This window comes from Nanorana parkeri, unplaced genomic scaffold, assembly GCF_000935625.1.
Source record: "Nanorana parkeri isolate BGI_ZX_2015 unplaced genomic scaffold, ASM93562v1 scaffold28, whole genome shotgun sequence".
Taxonomy (NCBI): Eukaryota; Metazoa; Chordata; class Amphibia; order Anura; family Dicroglossidae; genus Nanorana; species Nanorana parkeri.
Genome location: NW_017306296.1, coordinates 2,573,859 through 2,597,463, shown reverse-complemented (window position 1 = coordinate 2,597,463; position 23,605 = coordinate 2,573,859). Strand labels below are relative to the sequence as shown.

Below are 23,605 nucleotides of genomic sequence, written 5' to 3'. Positions count from 1 at the left end.
AATACCATATGTAGAACCATGTGGACTTGTAGGCGGAGAAAAAAACCAAGAGCACTGTTCGGCCCAGTGTAGGCTGCACGTTAACCGGTAAGTGCAAGGAGGTATACACAGTATATAAAGCGAGGGGAAACTGTAAGGCTTAGATGGATTCATATTATACATATTCTTTAAATAGTGAGAAAAAAAGAGGGGCCCCATGGCTGAGAGGAGTCAGTATACTGTATGTGAAAGTGGGAGGAGCAGCAGAAGAAGGAAAATGCAGAATATCCTCCCTCCCCCTCAGTTTCCTGTCACCTCAGTTTCCACTTCTCTGCTGACAACCACAACTTAAAGGGCGGTGTGAAGTGTAATCCCTCAAATGAAATTAGACAGACTTTATTAGAAGAGATGGTTCTATAAGTCTATGTAGTAGCATCTCCCCTTACAACCATAAAGGTCAAGAAACCACACAGTTCCTGGTGCCCCCAAGGATGTTAATTAGTACTTGAAAAATTTAAATTGCAGGTCTTCCCTCAAGACTTAGCTTCGTTACTCTTCATCTGAGATGTATTTGGCCATTGTGTGATGTTTCTTTGACTTACCTGTCCTGTGAGAGTTTCAGTTGCTGTGTCTGTTGTTCCTGGACAGAAATAAGCAGTTTTTTGAGGAGGTCACATTGCTGACTTAAATGGAGGTCCTGGAGTTCCTGTTCTTCAGCGCCGTGTGTGCTAATCAAATCTGACCATTCTTTTGTATGCTGTGCCACAATATCTTTTACCTAGCAGGAAAAGAAATGCACTAACCGGTTAATCATACACAGCAACTACTAAACCCGTACTATAACTCCAGAGCCAACTGTTGAGAAATCAATGACAGTTAGGATGCCGTAAACATTTTACAGTAATTCTGTCTTCACTTGCATTCATTTACCGCACAAAAAAGTCAGCAGCAATTATTGAAATGTTGTATTTTTTTCCTTGTAGGCACAAACAATTTTACTACAAAGCACTGATGCCTCTATGAGGGTAAAAATCTATTGGTGGGATCACTGTGGGCATGACATGAAGGCACAAAGAGGTGCTCATACTTGTTGCAGCCTTCTAAATTTTGGACTACTGTGCCAGGCAAACCTCTGATACTTCCATATAGTGTCGGAGCTAGCTACTAAGCCAGGTTCCTCACACATTCTTAATGGCTTGTCACTATGATGGGCAGCCTCATTGGCCAATATGAATGAACAGGAGGTAGGAAGAGTTTGGCAAGCTTCAGCACGATCAGGAAGTGTTATAGATTTGCTTGTCAGACTGGCCCCGGAGTTAGCCATGACAGAAAGGTTCACAGCCTGCTGCTATTATGCATACCTACAGGTGCCTGTACATCATAACTGCAGCATCTTTTTTTTTGCCCCCCCCCCCCCCAAACAGGGTCTCTGAGAATAGGTATTATACAAACCTTTAGTAGAAGTTCCAATGTTTTCTAAATCTCTGGTAAAAAAAAAACAAAACCCAAATCTACACTAAGCAATTGAATTCCTATTAATTTTAGCACTGACATGTTACGCATTAAAGGTAGAATTCCAGGCAAAACACACAATTCAATTATTTTTTCTGTATCGCAAGATAAAAATCAATGATTCACAACATTTTGGGGCTGTAAAAAACAATGAAGCTTGCTTTTGACTGTTTCTGTCAACTCCACATAGACTAGATACACACAAAAAGCAGTGGGGCAGCATCTGATGGACTTAGCAAACTTTCTGTCGGGGGCAGTGTCAGGGTATTTCAGGGAAAGCTGCATGTTTTTTTTTTTCATTTTTACAGGGGTTGGGGAAGATAAAATTCACTCACATTTAGAACTGGAGTTGGCCTTTTATGTGACAATAATTCTCCTATTAAAATGACTAGTTCACAAACATAAAAAAAAATCACACAGCAGGTAAGGAACCAATAGTTATTTGCACAAAATGGATATTAACTATTGAAATTCTTTTTCCCATGACCTGGTGTTTTACCTCATAAATTGATATTTTATCTTATGTGCAATGAAAAGCTCCTGTAGTGCAATTTTAACAGGGGCAATCAAGGACTGTTCTGAATTCAGTAGCAGTGCACCATTGTTGCCACACCATCACAGGAAGCTGCATTAGGTAGACTTTGTTAGCAACATCAAAAGGTATTGTGGAACTTTGAAGGGAGATTAAATGATAACGGTGAGTGCAAATGAACTTATGGTTAGGTACTAGGGCACATTTTTTAAAATGTCTACTTTTAATGGTTTTATCTTCTGCTGTCCACACAACATACTTCACAATTACTGCCAGTCAGAAGCCTGTGATAACTGAAAGAGCAGTAACCCATGTGATCATTTTAAAATTGATTTTATATACAACTTAATGGAGACAAGTGTTTACACACCCCATTATTTGGTAACATACTGCAAGCAATATTGCATGCAGTGTCTGCATTAATAAGATGCAGTCCCTTTTGTGAATCAGCCAATGCAACACAGGTGATAAAATTGCAACATGGCAAAGCATGTAACACATGCAATAAAGCTTTGTAAATTGACCCAACAAATGTCCCTATTGCCCAAGGTGATCAACAATTGTTTGGATTACCATAAAATAGTAAACAACTTTTTGGACCGACACAAGTTACTGAAACATGATCATGGAAAATGAATACAGAATAAAAAGCTATTATTCTAGTAAAAGGCAAGATCCAGAGGGAAATGAGCAATCTTTTTTTTTCAGTATTGCCTCTGGAGAAAGATTATACCACAGAAAATGATTACTCCAGCCGGAACTCGCATGGTGCTGAAAATTATTACTTCAGATGGAACTTGTCTTGTGCTGAAAATTATTATTTCAGCCTGAACACGCCGTGTGCTGGAAAGTATTACTCCAGCCGGAACCCGCCTTGTGTTAAAAATGATTACTCCAGCCGGAAGTTGCCTTGTGCTGAAAATTATTACTCCAGCTGGAACTCGCCTAGTGCTGAAAATTATTAGTCCAGGCGGAACTCGCCTGGTTTTGAAAAGTTTTACTCCAGCTGGAACTCTCCCGGTGCTGAAAATTGTTACTCCAGCCGGAACTCTCCTGGTGCTAAAAATTATTACTCTAGCCAGAACTCATCTTGTGCTGAAAATTATTACTCCAGTCAGAACTTGCCTTCTGCTGAAGGTGCTGTTTTGGCTCCGTTCTTACCTCTGGACACCACCAACATCTTTTCACTTAATTGGAAAACTTCCCTTAAGAATGAATCATAACTGTCTTTAGAAACTTCTCTAACAAGCACAAAACTTTCAGTTATTTACATATAAAACATCTAAGCTAATTATGAAGCCAGCACAGTCCCACTCAACTCCTACACTCTGTCTGCTCTGTGTTCCTTGTGAACCAGGGGTACAGCAGAGTCTCTCAGCCAATACTTTTGTATTGTAGCTAGTACTAGTATAAAATGAATGCAGGACATCATTCTACATTCGGATATGTCACTGGAGATACAAAATAAACACAATTTGAAAATGATAAGCATCTGATTAAAATGGACTCTGCCATAACATGGCTTAAAGTGGAACAGAAGTTAAGAAGAGAAATGAAGACATTGCTCTGTATGCAGGAACATGACTCTGTATCTATCTTCTGCTGTAAAAGCATCTGCCTTACCTGTCAGCAATAATATTTCTAAATGTACACTACGCCGCGCATGCGCAAATTGGTTATTAATCCTGGAATGCCTTTGATGCTCGGATAAAGTGACTCTCATTCGTATGCACTAGAGACACGGCATCCCGGTGTAGCCAATCAAGATGGCTGAAGACGCTGAACCCCAGGGGAAGATTTCCCTTTACTTCTGGTGACATCTGTAAAGGTTTGCATTTTCCACCACTTTCTTACTTGGTGACAATAGTCACTAGGACAAAAGAAGAGGGTGAATCTTCCACAGACAGCAACAAAAACTCGACAGAGGTTCTGTTCTAACCCTTCCCTAATATATACCAAATCTAAAAAGAAATGTGTTGGCTGTTCAAAAACTTTAGGAATATGTAAATACTTTATTTTCCATAGTCTGGCCACAGGTTTAAGTTAACTTGTTGAAAAGCAGCTTGAATACTCCCTAGATTACTGTATGCTAGGTTCAAGGTAGTTACATTGGTGACAATGAAATTGAACAGGTTTCAGCTTTACTACCTACAATCTAGCATGTGAACCAGAAATGTGAAAGATAAAGAAAGACCCTTTAGATCGAGATTAAAGTGGGCCTAGTATAATATTTTTTTTCTGTTAAATAATGTATAAAAGTTAAATTTACTTGTACAGTACTCAAAAGAGATTGCAGTACCTACGTGAAAATGCCTGCTTGCTTGTTCCATCCTTATTCAATTATTATCAAGAGTCTACTTTCTGGACTAACATGTTGGGCTATAGATAATGCAATCATGTTAATCCTGGTGCCTGCACAGAAGCTTTTTGTTGGTAGCTGTGTGTGTACAGATTGTCTGACACAGTTTAGGCCGGTTACATACTTATAATGCTCTAGTAACAGCATAGCACGGATCTTATCCAAGCACCAATTACATCTGCATCAACATTGCTCTGATTGCAGGTATCCCTCCGCTTATTCACACCTTCTCCTTGACCAAATGAAACAACCCTGCTGTATAAACTTTCTGATGCACTGTCAACTACACAACCAACCTGGACACCTTAGTCTTAGCTCATTTAGAATGAAACACATCAGCAGAAGGAGCCCAAGCAAGGGGTGGAGTTGGTTCTATGTCAGTATAAGGTTGTATTCCAGTGTCCAGCCTCCATAATTTGCTTGCAAGTGGTACTAAGAATGTTTTTTAACTGTGAACATTGGCACATCTGACACTAAGTTAATAAACAAGCATTGAGGGGGTTATTCACTCAGCTGCCAAAGGCAGCTGAGTGAATAACTGAGCCAAAGTGAAGGGAGCTGAACACCTCCGGTCGGTATTTCTCCTCCGCTCAGTACATCTCATAGAAAACTTTCCATCATCAGCAAAGCTGGTTTGTGTCCTTGGTTGGAAATGAAGGTTCAACCTGGCGATTCCAGTGGCTTCTGCAGCTCATGCCTCAATCTATATAAGGAACTGAATCTGCAGCTCTGCATCAGTGTTGATGATGGAAAGTTTAATATGAGATGTGCAATACCAGCCGGAGTATATGCAGATAGCCAACTGGTTTGAATATAAGGAACGGAGGATCACTTGCGTTTGAATAATCTAAGGATTATTATATCTTGCTGTCTATGACCATCTTATTTTAAGAGTGTTGTGGAGATTTGGTGAGTGTGTGTGGATCACCTGGGAACAGGGCACTGTTTTGGATGGTGAAGCACGGCACCTATTAAAGGAGAAGTGGATATATTTGTACCCATTCACATCTAGATTTATTCTTCTTTGGATACTGATTTCTTTTGGCACATTTTAGCTGACGGTTTAGGTTACAACAAATTGATTTATATATAGAGGATTATAGTGAGCACTTTATCTGTTTGGATGAATAATATACCCCTATTGGTTGATATGTTATATACATACACTTTATATCGATATTATTTTGGATGCACCTTGGGATTTATTTTTTTTCATGTATGATTATTTCTGATACATCAGGATACCACATCCCTGTACATACATGTAGACGTAAAGAACCACACTACTAATGGTGGTGGTCTCCCCTTCTCTCCCCCAGTTTGGCTGCAACAAGGAATGTCCTAATTTTTCCTCTCATCTGCCTTGGACATTAACAGCCATTCTGGAACAGCATTGGATATTGGATTATCAATTACACTAATACCTTTCTTATACTCGGAATCCTGCTGATGGAGTGGATGTATGCCTGTAGTCTAACATCATACACCACATATCTTTAAGTGACCTGTTGTGTACATGCAATCTGAATCTATATAAAGTACTGTGGCATTTGGCTGGAAAAGTCATTTTACTCCCTGTGGTCTCCCATGTGATATACATATGCTTTCACATGGTTTTTGATATGCTCCCGCATACAGTCTGAGGAAACATCACAATATCAACTCTCTACTGGTGATCATCAGCGTAATTTGTCTGTATAATAGAGGGCAGAGGATAGATGTATGGTAGATGTGCATGCTATGTGACATCATTCTGCCTGCCATATTCTAATATGTTCCATGGGAGTCTGCATATGTTATATATGTTTTTTAATGTGATTTGAGTTTGTATTGAATGTAATAATATCTCTGATATCCTATGCAAAACCTAAACGTTCCATTGCCTAAAGGTTCTCTACTTCTGCATAGCATAGATGCACTGAGCAAATTGTCCCTGGAAATTATTTGAAAGATTCAGCACCATGCAAAATTAGGATGAGTTTCCATAAAAGAGAGATGGGGTAACCTTTTTTTACCATAGTTCTCTTTAGGGTCACGGGAGGACATATACCAATGTCCTCTCATGACCCAAAGCTTAGTATATAGCGAGCTATACACTGAGAGCGCCGCTGTCGGGAGGGATCTCGACATTACTGTCGATATCCACCCAGTGGGCTGATTGACAGCTGGCTCTGCCTATCTAGAGGAAGAGCCAGCTGTGCCCGCCCCCTCCCCATCCGTTCCTCCAGTCAGCGCTGGAGGATCAGAGAGAGGTGGGGATAATTCCTGCGGGGATCGGTGACTGACAATCACCACACTCTGCAGGGAGATGATCAGAATGTGAGTGAGCGACAGTATGTGCTCACTCACTTCCTGATCAATAGATCCGACGTGTGGCAGTTTCAATGTCACACATCGGCTTTAACTATGAGGATGAGTGTAAATCACTCACCCCATCGTTCTCCTTTAAATTTCATATATTGCATAGTACATTTTATATTACAAATTATAAGACTTCAGTGGCACAAGAACAAAGACATACAATGCATTACAGTGCAATATGATTGCTTTCTGTTATGAGTGTATGTAAGGTATAATCAACAACCTATACATTTTGCAGTAGCTAAATCCTCACAAAGTGGGCCAATGTGTTTCTTGGTTAACTCCAATCTCACAGATATCATACTGCAGAAGGAGAAAAATGTTTAAAGCACATAATCATGTGACAATAGAATACTGTACCACTTAGCAGCCACGTGAGAACCTTGATGAGACTGGCTGCAACAGATTTTATTGCGCTGCTTTTCTGGTGTGTGATCAGCCAGGTGAAATGGGTTTTACAGGACTGTACAACACTTAGATCTAGGAAAACAAAGTAGACACTGATTTTATCAGTTTTTCTTTTTTCCTAAAAGTTTCCTGACTGACTGAGTTTAAATAAAAAAATAAAGAACTGCTATGAGGTAAAGTTTTTGGACAATAGAGATATGTAGGTCTGCTATAAAACTTCCTCCTCTTGCTCCTAGCATTTTTTATAATTGTGTATAGATTTTCAGTGTTGGTAAAAGAGGCTAGTGCTGACAATGATGTAACGCCTTTAACTCCTTGGTGCCTTCATTAAACTAAATACAAAGGCAAAATGGAAATATGCAGACTGTACTTCCTGATTCCTCTTTCTAAATGCAGGTTTATCAGCTTTCTGTGGCTTGTCCTTTGCTCAACTAATGATCAGCAAGAGCTGCACGTACAGTCATACACTAGTGGGAATATTTACAAAATGGTGCAAGGAATACAAGCACTAAATTATGGAACATCGAACACATAAACAAGTGAAAGTCAAACAAAGTGAAAAACTATCTTCCTGTTGCAACATTAACAGGAATGTGTACTTCCTAAAATGAATGCTGTCGCTTCCATTCAAATGATTTTATAGCTATATGATGATTTCTATTCCAGACACATCAATTCAAGGCCATTTCCATAAATGAAGTTAATTTGACATGCATTTAAATATGCATGCAGCTTTGGTGACATTTAATATATGCAGGCAGAACAGCATGAAATCAGTGGAGGTGTGAAAGGTTAATACAGAGATGGATTTAGAAAATGCCTGCAATACGTAAAAAGTCATTATTAAAGCAAAATTAGGGCACGGTTCAAAAGGGTTAACGGTACAAATAAAACAGGCCATCAGAAGATCCTAGATGCTAACTGCACTAAGGTTTAACACCAGATAAAGCAATATTAAGCTTTGGACTCCCCTGTTTCATTGTATGGAGCCCCTTTTTAGTCCATGTATAAGGTGCCAGAAGCTGCTCCTCCTGGTGTCTTGAGAATCAGCTGGTACCTGACATCCTGGTAAGCAATCTGGTAGTCAAACTTCTCCCCCTTTCTCCTCTACAGTCCTTAATGTAATTGTGTTGCGTGCATCGTTGTGGTGCATTACTTCCAGGTGTGTAAACTAGGGATTCAAGACCAAGTACAAGTACTGTCCCTCATGTACTTGCCGATACCAATTACCGATAGTTTTTCTTAAAGGGACATGTGAATTTTTTTCTAAAACAATACAGACTAATGATTTTAGGGCAGTTTCTCACCAGGGCTGTGTGCATTGGAGGTGACAGGTTGTCTTTAAGGTGACATAAGGGCTATTTTAGCCCTCTAGTGTCACCTTTCCACTTCACTGAATGTAAGTACAGCAGGCAGTGGCTGGGAGCAATAGCCAGCCTGCTATTGGATATTTTAAATTGCAATAGCAGGCTGGCTATTGCACCCACCCACTGTCTGCTGTCAATCAGTAAAGGCTATTGCACCAACCCACTGTCTGCTGTCAATCAGTGAAGACAAAGTTCTCCATTAAGTCCTCTCTGCTGATTGACAGCAGGCAATGGGCGGGTACAATAGCCAGCCTGCTATTGCAATTTAAAATATCCAATAGCAGGCTGGCTATTGTTACAAGTGTCCATTCCTTTTCCGCTTGATGAAACTGTTTGCTTTTGGTGACATATCTCAAAGTGTCAGCTGTCCGTGCTCCTTATGTGTTTAATAATGCCCGCACCAGACGTACTCAGTTTTCCCTCTACATGAAGACGGCAAGGTCCATTCTGTGTGTAGGCAAGATTTACATCTTCTCTCCTTTCCTCCCCGTGAGCACACTGAACGGACATTCTCTTCTTTCATTGAGACTGAAAACTATGTACGTCAAGTGAATGCATCAATAAAACAAATAAGGAGCACGGACATCTCACACATTGTGATATATCACCAAAAGGAAACAGTTTCATCAAGTTGAAAAGGAGGAGACACGGAAGGACGGAGGAGCAGCCGCAGCAGAGGTAACACTTACCGCCCGCCACGCTGTATACACTTCTGTCCAGAAAGGTCAGAGTTGAGAGGGAGGCTGCATTTGGTGGAGAGGTATTCCGGGTGAGGGGCTATGCGGGTCAATGGCTGAAGCTATTTAAATTTTTTTTTTACAGTACAGGAGTACAAGTACGCCTGAAAATGCCCTGTATCACCCGCGATACCGATACTACTATCGGTATCGGGACATCCCTAGTGTGAACTTATGTAGTATCCACCCAGTAATGACCCCAAGACTTGAACTTCACAGATGCCCACTAGTAAATTAATGAAACCAGGGCTATAAGAGCCTTTTCAGTATGTGGCAAGGCTCATAGCAAGAGCTCCAGTCTGTCTGAGAAGCACTATAATGTATATCACTACTTTTCTAAAGAGAGAGGGCTAAAAAGATCGTAAGACCGAACCCTTAATGGCCCAAAAAAAGAGAGAGAGAGTGCTGCTGAGATAACTGTGGCCATTCAGGGAAAAAGCAATGCTTTAATAGGCTAAGCACATCAGGATGTGGGCACCACTATGACTGGCCAAAGCTGCAACACTCTGAATAAAACCCAGAAGTACCCACAGTTGAGCGCCATAGAAGTAGAGGCACACGCTGCACTGAGGAAGGTGTGTAGCACTGACATTTCAATTTGTTAAACATGGCTCCCAAGACTTCTTTGTGCATCCGCTTTTTAAAAATGCAGCAATAAAGGAGTCTACAGACTGCAGTTGTTTTGTTCCATCTACTTACTGATCATATGACCATATGACACAGATACAAATCCCAAAATGCACTACACCAGTGCAATGATGAGGGACATGCAAGGTTTGGTAATGCTGGCATGTCACTCAGAGGTAGATAGCAGAGAGCTGTAAGATGGGAGAGCGTCTCATGTGTATCCAAGACTAGAATTGCAGTGTACAGGAACATAAAACCTGGCCACCTGACTGGAGCACCTGCAGCTGTTAGCGTCACTATGGGCAAAATCAAAATTACATATAAGTTTTAGCCTTTCACTTGTAGCCTTCACCATTCACACAGCACTTTTTGTTTGAGCCTTAATTGTAATCTAGTTTTATTACCAGTTGTAATAGAATGACAACGCTATGTGTTCTGCAGGAAAATTGCACAGCAGTGCTGTTATCCTGTAAACAGGGTAGTTTTTGATACATGGAGCACATCCCACAGTGGAGGAAGATTCAGTATTAAAAAACACTGTTCTAGAAAAAGGAGAGAAGGCAGAATTATATTAAAAATGTAGGCAGTTCACTCTCAAGCCTTTTATGAACTTTGTTATTATGCCTCCTGTTCATGTATTCGCAAAGATCTATCTGTGGTATAGAGTCTGTGGTATAGAGTCGGCGTCCCTCTTCTTACCTTGCCTTTACCTTTCTTTACTATATACATTTTGGTGGTACTTTACTATATAACTTTCTGCAGTTGAACTCTCATTTCATTAGACAGTGGTAAAAATCTTTGTGGTTTTATATACAACTTATTTGACCTTACTGCACTGGTATGACCGTACCCCACCTTACCACAGTGGTATACTTTAATGCATTTAAATGTTAGGAATGTTCCTTGTACTACTTTTTCCTCTTTCTTTTACAATAAAAATGTTATTATATAAATGTTCAAACAAACCACCGCCATTAAAACTAACTACATAGGGAAAAAAATTCAAGCAACTTCAGCACAGTTGCCCGTAGCTTGCCAAATATTGTGAGTGAGTGAGGAGGATTGTGAGTAAAATTGTACAATAACATATGGGGGTTTATCAGGGGTCAGCAATGTCTTGCTAAGACTCTTTGTGGGTATTAAAACAGCCAGATCCGCATGGCTCATTTCCTCTTACTCTGCAATTGTACCAGACTTTTTTAATGCTTAGTGCAGTCTAAAGTTTCTGAAGTTTGTCCCAATAGAATTCTGTGCCCAGATTTCAGTGAATATGTAGGTTGGAATGCCAATTTTAATTCTATTATTTAATATTCAGCTTTGTTAACAAAGCAGGCACAAATGCATTTGGAATTTAAGTGATTGGAAACCTGCTAAAATGTTGCTTTTTTTTAATGGTACTTTAACAGTGTACAAAATCAGATTAGTTTTTCCTATGTGTGTTGTGATGTAACATCAATAAAAAGGAAAAGAAAAACATCTCCTAGAATAAAATGCAAACTTTCTTTACCATTCTGCTTAACTGAGCTTTACCATTCTGCTACATTCCAAACAAAAATATTGCACGTATGGGATATCCTTTTGATTAAATGGCTATGATGCAAATATTGTAGGATAAATACTTGGCGCTGCACAAATTATGTAAACCTTGTGTTGGGAAAAATGATAGGTAAGTGCATTTTTTAGGTTGCAGGATCACGCATACCAAGTGTAATGCACTAGAATGCAGGCCAGGTGAGAGGGGTACAGAACATCATATGCTAGGTGCTGGGGTACAGTGTAATGAATATAAGGGAGCCAGGGTAATGTCAAGGGGGTGAAAAAAGTAAATAGTGTGCTATTTCTGAAGGGGCATATTTTGGAGTGTAATGTGCCACACATTAATGAATGACACTTGCAACAGTTACATACTGTGGTTGACAAGGTTCCTCTGGACCAATTGTTACTTTAAAAAAAAAGGAATTCTACATAGTACATACCAGTAATTGAAAAAAAAGATTCAAGCAGCACACCAGCGGGTGGCTTGTGTTGTGGCTTGTTGTGTGTCCTGTTTATGCATTGGGCTTAATGCACCAGATTTTCTATGTCTATCAGTGCTGAGATTTGAATCCAGCAAAGTAGCTGTGTTGTAAAGTAGCCACCGTTCCAAACTCGCTCTCGTGATGAATACAAACTCACGTTTAGTTTATTAATTTGTATAAGATTGTAGTCCAAGAGTGAGCTTGGACAGGGGTCATGGGAAACAAAAGTAGCCACCCTCCAGAAGGAAGGACAGTGTCAGCACCAATTCAGAGAAGATTTGAGGATCTACAGCCAAGTGATACACAAATAAGATACTTGCTACATTTTTCTTGATAGGTAGAGTACATGAATGCATTTTTAAGATTTAATTTTTGAGTTTAGTGTCACTTTAAGCAATTTTACCAAATGAGAATAGAATGATATTCCCTTCAAACTGCATTTTTCCTTCGTTTCACATATAAACCAGCAAAACATTTTTGCTAATTATCAGATAATCATCAAAGATAAACTTGCATGCATAAAACAAATAAACCACAGATGTTGTTTATGGCCACTCAAGAGTGAAAGATAGAAACCGGTACCAACACTAAGCGCAGAAAACAAACACACACCACCAAGTTCTTGAAAGCTTTAATGAATGCCATTCAAATCAAGCATAAAAGAAAAATTAGATGATAAAACACCTCTATCAGTTTTCAATATACAGACTGTAATAATATAAACTGATTAATTGTTTAATCAAGCCAATTTAAATTTTTTCTTGCATTTAATTTATTTTTTCTTATATCTATACTAGCTAAAATATTTCCAATATTGAAAACTGTTTTGCGGCGAAATAGTAGAGTGATTACAGTGGAAAAAAAAAAAGATCCCCTTGGAAAGTTATGAATGTCTCATTATTTTAACCCCTTCAACCTGTTTGTGTAATGGAGTTTGATTTTCCAGACCAGCTGAAGTTTAGTGCAGCGAGTGTAGAGCTTAATTTTACGTTAAGAACGAGTGATCAGCGTGCGAAGATCCGAATGAGAAGCTAGGTGAATGATGGTTGACATTTTCTTACCTTGGATTTATGATCTGAAGTTAAAACCTGAATTTTATTTTCTGTTTCTTTCTTCATTTCAACACAGTTATTTTCTCTAAATAGCAAAATATGTTCCAGAGTTAGATATATTCTCCCAAGAGTTTGAATTTTATTTTGTTTTCAACCACATCAAAAGGTTATAATAATTCTTTGAAATTGCAAGGGAAGCCCATTATATCTCTGGCAAGGAACTAAGAGTAATCATTTTGGTTTAATTATGTATCCGTTAATCATTAACCATTAATCATTATCTAACTTAGTTTTTATTATATAGTTGTTAAATAGTGAACATCAAACTTCTTATTAAAATAACTGTATATTTGGCAAATGTTAGATTTTACAGGGATTTAAAGGAGAAATATGGAATGAGTTAAATACACCCAATAGTTAGAGCCGATGTGTGACACTGCAGCTGTCACACTTTGGCTCTATAGATCGAGAAATGAGCGCTCACATACCGCTGATTGTTCAGTTCCCGATGTTCCTCCTGTAGAGAGCTGTGACTGTTAGCTCCGGAGAGACAGCTGTCCATCAGGTAGCGGGTGTGATCCTGAGACGTTGTCGGGATATTTCCTGGCTGCCATGCAACTATGCGCTGTCAGTATACAGCGTTCACTTGCCCACTATATGCTGAGTTTTGGGTTACAGGAGGACAAAAAAGGTTTGGCCATAGTTCTCTTTTAATTTTTTTTTGTTATTGAAAAATGCTTAAAGTGTACCTAAAGCCAAACCTTTTTCATTTTGGATAGATTATGGAATGTGTAAAACCCTAAGTGAGGTATATTTGTGTCAAATTGCTGAGATTACCCTTCACTTCCTGTCCTGGAGACACAACAAAAAGTGAGAAAAAGATTCACCAAAGTTAGGGAAATTCCCTCTTAGGCAAATCAAAAGCAATCTCAGAGGAGAGCTGATCATATTTTAAGAGTTAGTTCTGAAAAGTCTTGAAGGTTAAAAAACTTTTTCACAACCCAACACACTGCATTCTTTTTATTATATAAATATTTATTCTCCTTTCTTGTATATCTTTTTGTATTCAGTAATTATTTTTATTACTGCATAATTATTATAATTATTACTGCAAAGAAATTGACAGAAAAGGCAGAAAGGATAAGGGGAAGCGTTACTCATTCAACACTTCTACCTATCACTCATTACCACACTTGATTTCAATTGCAGAATTTAAGAACATAATAGTCTGAATCTGGTAAGTTAAAAAAAATGACAGTAGGAATTTGCTATAGCTTATCAATATATAGCTGCTTTAAAAAAAATACAGTAGCAAACTGAAAGATGCATCAGCAGTGCATTACAATTAAACTTTAAGTTTGGCTAATAAAACAAATGGTCAGTAAATGTTTACCTATATTAAAACATAGTTCACTTAAATATATAGACTTAACCTTAGAACTAACCATTATACTGAGCTACAAAACGTTAAATGAAAGAGTCGGTTTACCTAAAACTAAGACTTATGCAACGTGAAGTCAAGCTATTATGTTATTATAACCAAGCCCAAAAACCTAGTATATATAATTTGATTTTGTAAAGCCCTGCATGAACTCCTTTTTTATATATTAAAGTTAAGGTACTTTAGTAAACCCTATGTAACTAATGTTTATTTTTGTTTATTCCATAATTACTTTGTATTTATGATTTGGATTGCTGTTTATTAGCTGCTCTTACCCTTTCTTCTTGATCGCTTTTTCTAAGTTCTTCTCAAGAGTCAACTTTTCCTTATCAAACTGTGCCACTATTTTGTCAACTTGTGTGCAGTGTACCTTCTGCATAGCGCTGTGTTCCTGGAAAACAGTAGCTTTGTTTGATTAGACAATTAAGCAAAATACTTGTCTGTTCACTTGATGCAGAGGAACATTCTGTATTCACTTGTATTTCCTGACCCACTCCAGAAGGACTTGTTACATGCCATTATTTCCAGGGTTAAGCCATCAAAAATAACACTTCATCCATTTTCAAAATGGATTCTTCTTAAGAGCGACTACAAATAATCAACAATTAAACCTTATTTGCCACATACAGAATAAAAGATCTGTTCCAATAAAAATCATTTTGCAAAATGCTTTAATATAATGTGCAACATGTTGTGTAGTTTATTAAGCAGTATTATGTTAAATGTGTTCAAAGAAAAAAATCACAGAAATTCGTATTATACAATATGTCTGGACTATATAGGTAAAGTCATCTGTACGGTTCCACCTAAACTAGTACTTACATTTCAGGAACATGCCAATGGATGAATTAACACAGGATCTAATATATCAGTCTATTTAATAATAAGTGTCTGTTTTGTTCCACATTTTCCACTGTAAATCTGGCTATTTCATAAGACTGGTCACTGTGGAACATTATAATAGCTACCATGACAGAGAGTTTAAAAACCAAGACCCAAATTGGCTTATTATATCTTTGTCACATCACGCCCTAGTTCCTGGAATAGGTAGTGGTGCCAGTCCAGGGTGCATTATTTTCCGTAATATAAAAGCAAGGGAGAACTCAACAGCAAGAAATACTCATTTGTAACCATAGCAATAGGTAAGTAAACCTGATAAGAACTCTCCAATAGGGTCCTACTGGTATAAAAGATTCTTATGTAGACCACAACAGTAATCCTCTATAGGGTTAATAGCCAGTTTAATACTGGTCTCAACTTTAAACTATTTTAATGAGATGCTTAAAGTTAAATACCTCCTGGGCCTTTTTAACTTTTTACTACTTCAACTGCTCAAGCCCTCCCCCTGGCAGTGGTATAGTCTATCTCAACCTATTACTGTCAGCTAGCTCTAGATGTAAATGTGGAGAGAAATATAAATAAAATTCCATGCTTACCTGAAAAGTATTGAGACAGAACCTTAGGAATGCTGCACCGAATACTACATACAACAAAAGTCCAAACCATAAAGCAACTCTTTCTTCTTTAAAATGTATACTGTATCCACCCTACGGGGTTTACACATACACTTGTTTCTAAAATGTTCACAGTTGTGCATTTATGCAAATGTTTTTGGTGCCCAGTGGTGATCATTATGTTGAGTATGCCCATTATTTTTCCATGGGCCCTCTACACATGTCCATAAACAAACACCCCTGCCTAATTTTTCCCAGCACACAACAAGGCTGTATCTCCCTTCCATACACATAGACACATGTGAAGGCAGCCTTAATGTTGTATTTTTTCGGGTCAAATTAAAAGGGAAGGACTTACTGATGTAACCTCACAGAATGCTGTAAAAAGGTACATTTTAATTCACACTTGTAAATTGCTGTCTAATAGGATATTTATGATGGTTGTAGTTTGTTTTCTAAAACCATTTTCACAGTTAGTGATCTAATTCATAATCACAAATTCAAAATTCCTAGTTCTCCACACAATGAGGTCATATACCTTAGAGACAATGGTAATACCATATAAAAATCAATGAAAGAAAGAGTATATTCACCTGCTTTGTGCTTAAAATAGTTAAAATTCTCTCCAAAGTTCATAAGTTTACTTCACATATATAAGGCCTCTGGATGCAATGTCTAAGCCTTTCCCTTATTAACCTCTCTGTCACTGAGATTACATCTTCCACAATAGACATGCTTTTAATTGATCATAAATCTTTATCAATAAAATGACAATCATTTTTGGATCCAGGTTCTCCTGAAGTGGCAGAGTGACTCCCATAGTAGCCCATACATTCACTAATGGGGGTCTGCTGATTGATTCCTTTTTTGCCATCCCACATCACAATGAAGGGAATTTATCAAAACTAGAGCAGACAAAATCTGGAGCAGCTGTGATGGCAACCAATCAGCTCCTCTCTCAGTTACGTTTTGAAAAGGAAATAATAATAGATAAGCTGATTGGTTGCCATGCACAGCTGCTCCAGATTTTGTCTACTCCAGTTTTGATAAATTCCCCCCAATGAGTTTCAGTATACCTTAATTTAATGCCAACAGAACCCACTTATTTTTCTCAAGCACCACTTCCATCAGATACCTACCCAACATGACAAATATATACATACAAGCTGTAATGTGATATTAAAATAGAAGCAACATAGTTTCCTTGGAGTTCCTATATACTTCAGATTCAGTAACTTCACTAACTTTACTAAAGGCAAACTGTTTGCAAGGGAATTTTCCTTTAGCTTTGTGAATATGATGAAAATTCACTTGGCAAAGAATACCCAATTAGGTCCAAAGAAAAGAAAACAGTATTTTGCTTGCATATAATTGGATGCCAGAAGTCAGCAGAGCTTCCCCTCATTCACTGAGCTAAGGGAAAATGATCTTGCAAAGTTAGCAGGCTATTTGCCTTTAGTAAATGAACCCCCATACTTCTGCATTGCAACACACTTTCAGTTATGTAAAAGCAGCTTTTGTTTTGCGTGTTCAATTTTTATGTGACTGTATTACATTGTTTTGTTTTTTTATATCTGCCTAAAGTTCAACTTTAACTGAATCTACAAGTAGTCTTCCATAGCAGCCATTCAGATTTCTTGCTGAAAGTATAACTCCGGTTTTATGTTTTGTTTTGGCCACTTCCTCCTCCTGTGGGCAAAAAGAAGTTAGTAAAGCACTACTCAGCCCCTCCATGGTCCAGCACTTCCCTCCATCTCTTCGTTTGCTGTTTCATTTCCAGGTTAAATGATGCCCAGCTTCATTCAACCACTTCCTAGGAGCCCAGGTTGCACTCCAAGTGGTGCATTATTATGCAGCTTGTGCTAAAAATACATAGCTGCATAGACTGTTTTTGGTAACCTTGCTGTAGTACACATTTTTATTACGTTGTCTGTGGCTGGGTAACACCACATTATTATCTCTTCAATGTATGGTGTGGATGGTGTGCATTAGCTACTTGCTCAATCTTGGGTTTGTGATCAGACTCAGTAACATACCGTTTGTGTTGCCATATCTGAAATGAATGGAGTTTGTGATAAAGGTTCTGGTGATGCTAAAGTTACTATGCCATTTAAAGCACTTTTAAAGCAAGTAAAGGTATATGGAGTAAAGGTGAGATTTAGCCAGTATGGGTAATTGGGATGGAACTTAACCTTAACAAATGAAAAATTGTTGCAAATTAAAAAAAAGACAGCACCGTCCTTTTCTTCCACCTAAGCAGTTTATTTTCTTCAGTGTGCTGTATATTTAGTACCTCTAGCATGACAATTTTGCAAAGCAAAAAAAGTCACATTTTAGGGCCCTCTGCCACCTTGATAGCAGTAACTGTTGGAAATCTATACAAACAGAGAAACAACTACACGATGCTAATGGATGACAAACAGATGAGACGGTGCTGCTTTGTAAGGACAGACACATGTGCCAAGACCTGTGATCTGTACCTATGCACTGCAGCAATCTATGTCATTTCAATCATAATGGCAGTAATAGAAAAGGCTTCTGTGGATTCTAGATAAAAGCAATCTCCTGCCCCTTATTAAGCTATAATGATTTCCACCCACAGCTATGACTCATCCACAATCTACAGCCAGCACTTTCACTCCCTGAAAACACATTTTCCATAGATTTTATGTTTTTTTTTTGCTATCGGTGCTAAAAGCATCTCCAGACTGTTATATGATTCTGCCAGGAAATACAGCATTTAGGACATTTGATTCTTAGCAAGATACTGTATTACAATAAAAAACAAGCCTAAAAACAAGCTGGGTTGAAAAATATTTTCATATCTGATTCATAGATACTTCACACAGGGTGAGCTTCAGGGAAAGAAATGGAAATCTTTGGCCTTGGGGAAAGTTACAACTGAACAACCCTTGTATGATTGTGGGCTAAAGTAAGTACACTAAGTGAGACATGGTGCTGCATTGATTGGCGGGCATGGTAATAGTTGGGTGTTTCTAAAGGACCGGGTTTAATATGACACAACCTTTCACATGTATCAACTTCCTTTACAGCTCCTGGCATGTGCTTATATCGCCACTCAGGGCCACTAACCTAAAATACAGCATAGGAGGAAAATGTCGCCCAGCCAATTTCTTCCTGGTAAGCTTACCCAAACTTTCTGAAAACTGTGAAATAAATAGTAAAAACAAAAAACTCCTGTAAAAGAAGAGACTCTATACTTATCTATCTCAAGGTCCATTCAAGGAATCTTCACTTTTTTGCACAAAAACACACCCAACAAATCTTTACATCCAGACCACTTCTGGGTGTGTCAGGTAGCTGCGCTTCCCGTCTCTCTACCCCCCCTCCCCTGCGCGCGTTCTGTCCTATTTGCTGACCCCTATGTCACTATAGGACACAGCAGTGATGTAGGAGTCAGAGGAAGGAACCACCTATGCAGGATGTGAACAATCTCTTTATGGCTTCTTCTTCATCACAGCTGCTGTTAAGCAGAAATGCCTGGCTGAATGCCTCAACTACACAACTAGAGGGAAATACACTGATAGAAATATAGTACAGCAAGCACATAAAAACATGACTTTAACATAAAAAATAGTTTTCATGTAAATGTTGCAATAAGAACTGAAAAATTGCAGCCAGTGATTTATTAAAGGAAAATTATACTGGGCTGCTGGCTGAATGTAAAAATAAAAGCCTCCCCTCCTATAGTTTTCTGCAGGCAGCCTGTAGTGGGAGGACCTGCTGGGCCCCTCCCACAGCTCTGTTCTCTAATTAGTCTTTGTGGAGCACAGTGATGATGTCAGGCTGGGTAATATCTTGGCTTGGCAAAGTATTTGGTACACACAAAGTAGATTTTTATTTCTCAGGTTTTAGGGTTAGATTACATTCAAGGCTTAGGTTAAGGGCTATATTAGGGAATAGGTTCAGGTTAACAGTTACGGGGCTTGATAGTGGATAAAATTAGAGTACATTTTTAGGGTGTGCTAAATTCATTTTTTGTGTGATAAACTGAGTTGGGCAAAAACTGTTAAACCATAGACTACCACACTAACTTTAGTGAGAACAGAAACCCTCGCTGGAGACCGTTATATACTACAACAAGAAGCAGCTCCAATTAAATAGTGATTTTCAGCAAATAGTGAAAATCGCAATGATCATTTTCAACCTAAGATTAGATTATACAAAATCCGCACACCTCTGGAATAAGTGGATCTTCCAGCAGCACTCATGTGAGGGGGTAGGGGAAGAGATCTTTATCATCTTGGCATGAAAATATGTGTTGTCCTGTTAATTTTAAGCACAAATCCATATGATTTTAACTAGGAAGCACCGATACTGGTTTTTGGCTGGGGGGCTGGCTTCCTGGCCAATCAGCATCCAACTGGCCAAACAGCATTGAGCCGGCTTCATGACCAATCAAGAAGCCAGGCAGCAAGTCCTTACCCACCACCCAGCTTCCTGGTTGGCCTGAAAGCTGGCTTCATGTTCAGCACTGCCAGTCAGAGGAAATCTCCCTCTGACCGGAGGTTCCGGTATCGGGGGGGGGTTAGTATCGGCCAAATACTCGGTATCAGCACCCATACCAATACTAGTATCGGTGCATCCCTAATCTTAACCTTATGGGAGATTTACAATATAAGAATTTTGTATAATGTAACCCTTAACGCTATTAATGGCATGGACGTTAGTACTATGACCAAGGCAGCACTATTTCCAAATGTCAGCTACCAGGGAAAAGTGATTCAGAAATCTGCCTGATCACTTTTTCACCCCCTCTTGTTCTGGCAGCAACATGCTGGAAAGTACCAGTGCATCCCTCTACTTTCTATCCAGCTTCTCCAACAGCCATGTACCTAATAGGCGTGGTGACATCTGCTGTCTTTGGGAGGCTGCACAAATCTCTCTTACAAGCCACTTTCAGAAGCAGTGTCAGGGGTTCAGATTTAAACTGGCCTTAATAAGGTATTAAAGAGGACTGCGTGTTATGCACAGTTGACATTCTGGATTGCATTAGCTGTTTGTGAATTGATATTTGCTGTCTTAAGTTACTTTATAATTCAGTAAGTCTGTATTTTATGCCATCCTATTGCATATAATTGGGTGTTTGAAGGAGAAAAAAAATTCAGCGGGCTAAGTAAAAACTGTGTACTAACACAACAAGCCACTCATGACTACCAATGGATCTGTATGAGGACAAGTTTAAAGCCCACTTTCAATTCAAACCTTTTTTGTTTTGAAAAGAGTAGAATAGGGATAGAATCCCTCTCAGGTTTATGTCCCTGTTGGAGAGTTTTTTGTTTTTTTCTTTCCGTTCGAACAGGAAAGCAAAAAGTACAACTAAACACTTTTTTCATTAACAGGGAATGGTAAGAACCTTTATTAGGTTATTAGAAATATCCATGATTTCAAAATTCAAAGATTCTATTATTGCTGCAATCAGAAGGCATATACCTTAATCTTCCCAAAACACTTTACCCTTTACCTTGTGAATAATACACCCTAACCCTAGCATTTTACCTAACCACAGAACACTAACCCCTAAAATAAGCCTTTAACCTATGTGTTTTAATAAGCCTTTAACTTTTAACACCCTAATCCCAACACTTAACCAACCTAAAACTTAACCCTGAACACTAAATTAGACCCCAGAAATTGCAGATTCTAACACTAACTCTTATACTAATCCTTAGCTGGATTCAGACCTATGTGTTTTTCCCCCAATGCTCTTTTCAAATTCAATATGAAATCAAAAGTGCTGCATCAAAACATGTCAACATACATTAAGATGCATTGTTCTGCATTTTAATGCATTTTGCAATGCACTTTCAATTAAATGAACAATGCATGTTGATGTGCGTTGTGATGCGTTGACATGTGTTGTCTTAATTCATGTGTTGAGATGGGTTTTGGTGCTTTTAAATTGATTTCAATAGAAAAAGCATCCAGCCCCATCAATCCCTTATCTGCATACACGCCCTGTACCTGTGTCTCTCCCCTGAATCCTCACAGTGTCTGCGCTGAACATACTGTATGCAGTGAAGGTAACCACTTTAAATATATTTCTTATTTGCCAATAGTCCAGCTTTCCACTGCTTTTTGATTTTCATTGCATTTGATTTTGATAGAAGCATTATTTTAGAATATTGGGAGGGTAACAATTTTTACCCCAAGTATCGGAAACAGAAATGTTGGTAGTATAATCCTGAGTAAATTCTAATTTAGACTTGATATTTTCTAATGCCTTTTAATCCTTACATTACGCACATTTGATTTGTAATAGGAGTTAGTTATACTCTAGGTGAGATGAAGGCGCCTCAACATGCCCTGTAAGAGAACAATCAGAAAGTACTGTTTAGACACTTGATAAACAAAAATATTTTTTTAGATGACTTACTTTTGCGTGTTTCTTCTTCAGAGCGTTCAATTCTTTTTGCTGCTTCTTTAGCTGTTTGACGTATGCCTAAAATCGATCCCAAGAATTGACTGTTTATATAGCAAACACAGCAGGTGAACAATTAGCAGAAAATTGTTTTGGAGTCAACAGTGTCACAAAACACACAAATAATCACCAAAGAGTACACACTTTGATGCAAGACAGAAAAGTCAATGTTCAGGCAAAGCGGTGGGAGAGGCTTTCTTGACAACACACATGCTTTAACCAATGAATGGCAAGGGAAGGTTTTAGAATACCTTTTTGTTTATATATTATTGTCTGTATTAGCTATGCTTTAATGCCTTCATTTAATAATCCATGTAATGAATTGTGGTTTTCGATGCATTATGAATGTATAAATAGATACTGTATATAGAAAATATACACACTTTAACAATCCTGAAGTGCTGCCTTGCAGAAAGTGTTGATAGCTGTAAAAACACTATACAATGGCAGTAAATAAAGGCCTCATGTATAACCAAGCCTTGTGATACAAAGCGTACCATTTTGAGCTGTTTAATGCATACATGCAGCAATCTACAGCAGTCAACTGCCAACCCCTTTCAGTCATTGTGATTTCATTTACCCATAAGAAAATAGTATGCTCCCTTACTGAATAAAATAAATAATTATGTAAAAATCATACAACTAGGCATTACAAGTTATTTTGCATTTGTTTGTTATTTTAGCTCATAATTTCTTCAATATGTTCAGTTTATTGTAATGGAATGGGATAAATGTTTGCATACTGGGCAAAATAAAGAAAATCACTTTGCCTTACTCTCCCTCCACAGCAGCATATACTTTTTTTTCCCTTGCTCTACTGTTGAGCTGCTTAACCAATGGGCCCAGGAAAGTAAGCAATGTGTAAGTTCAACACTTACTGGTCAGAGCTCACACAGGGCTATGGACTCCTTCCACGCCCCATGTGACAAGCACTGGGCTAACCAGGAGGCACCTAGCACTTTTTCAGTTTACATTTTTTTGTTCATTAAAATAAATATTGAAATTAATCATTAATGAACATTACAATAAAAAAAACCTAAAGCCTGTTAATGAAAATGATGCATCTGTTTTGTAAGGTAATGCTAATTTAAAAAAAACAACAGATCGCAGATATCCAATACTGCAAAAGGGCCAAATTAACAGCATGCCAGTGGCATAGATGTCTATCAATGATCTCTTCTCTATTTTCTATGATGTACTGTAAATTGCCTTTTCTACTTGAGGGACATATGGTAAAGAGCAAAAGTACAGAATACAATGATGTGCTTTTACTACGGGCGACCAATTTTAGATATATCAGGCAGCAAAAAAAATAT

At 38.3% G+C, this 23,605-nt stretch overlaps 1 protein-coding gene across 3 annotated transcripts in view; it reads right to left on the bottom strand.

The window, feature by feature from the left end:
• The window catches only part of PLCB4 (phospholipase C beta 4), a 109,388-nt gene that overhangs the window by 16,228 nt on the left and 69,555 nt on the right, over window positions 1–23,605 (bottom strand). For all 3 annotated transcript variants that reach the window (XM_018566576.1, XM_018566585.1, XM_018566593.1), the window contains 4 exons: window positions 22,245–22,310; window positions 14,669–14,784; window positions 12,962–13,037; window positions 582–757 (listed from right to left, as the gene is read on the bottom strand). In XM_018566576.1, coding sequence (XP_018422078.1) covers window positions 582–757; window positions 12,962–13,037; window positions 14,669–14,784; window positions 22,245–22,310 — 434 coding nt within the window. The remainder of the gene's footprint in view (window positions 1–581; window positions 758–12,961; window positions 13,038–14,668; window positions 14,785–22,244; window positions 22,311–23,605) is intronic.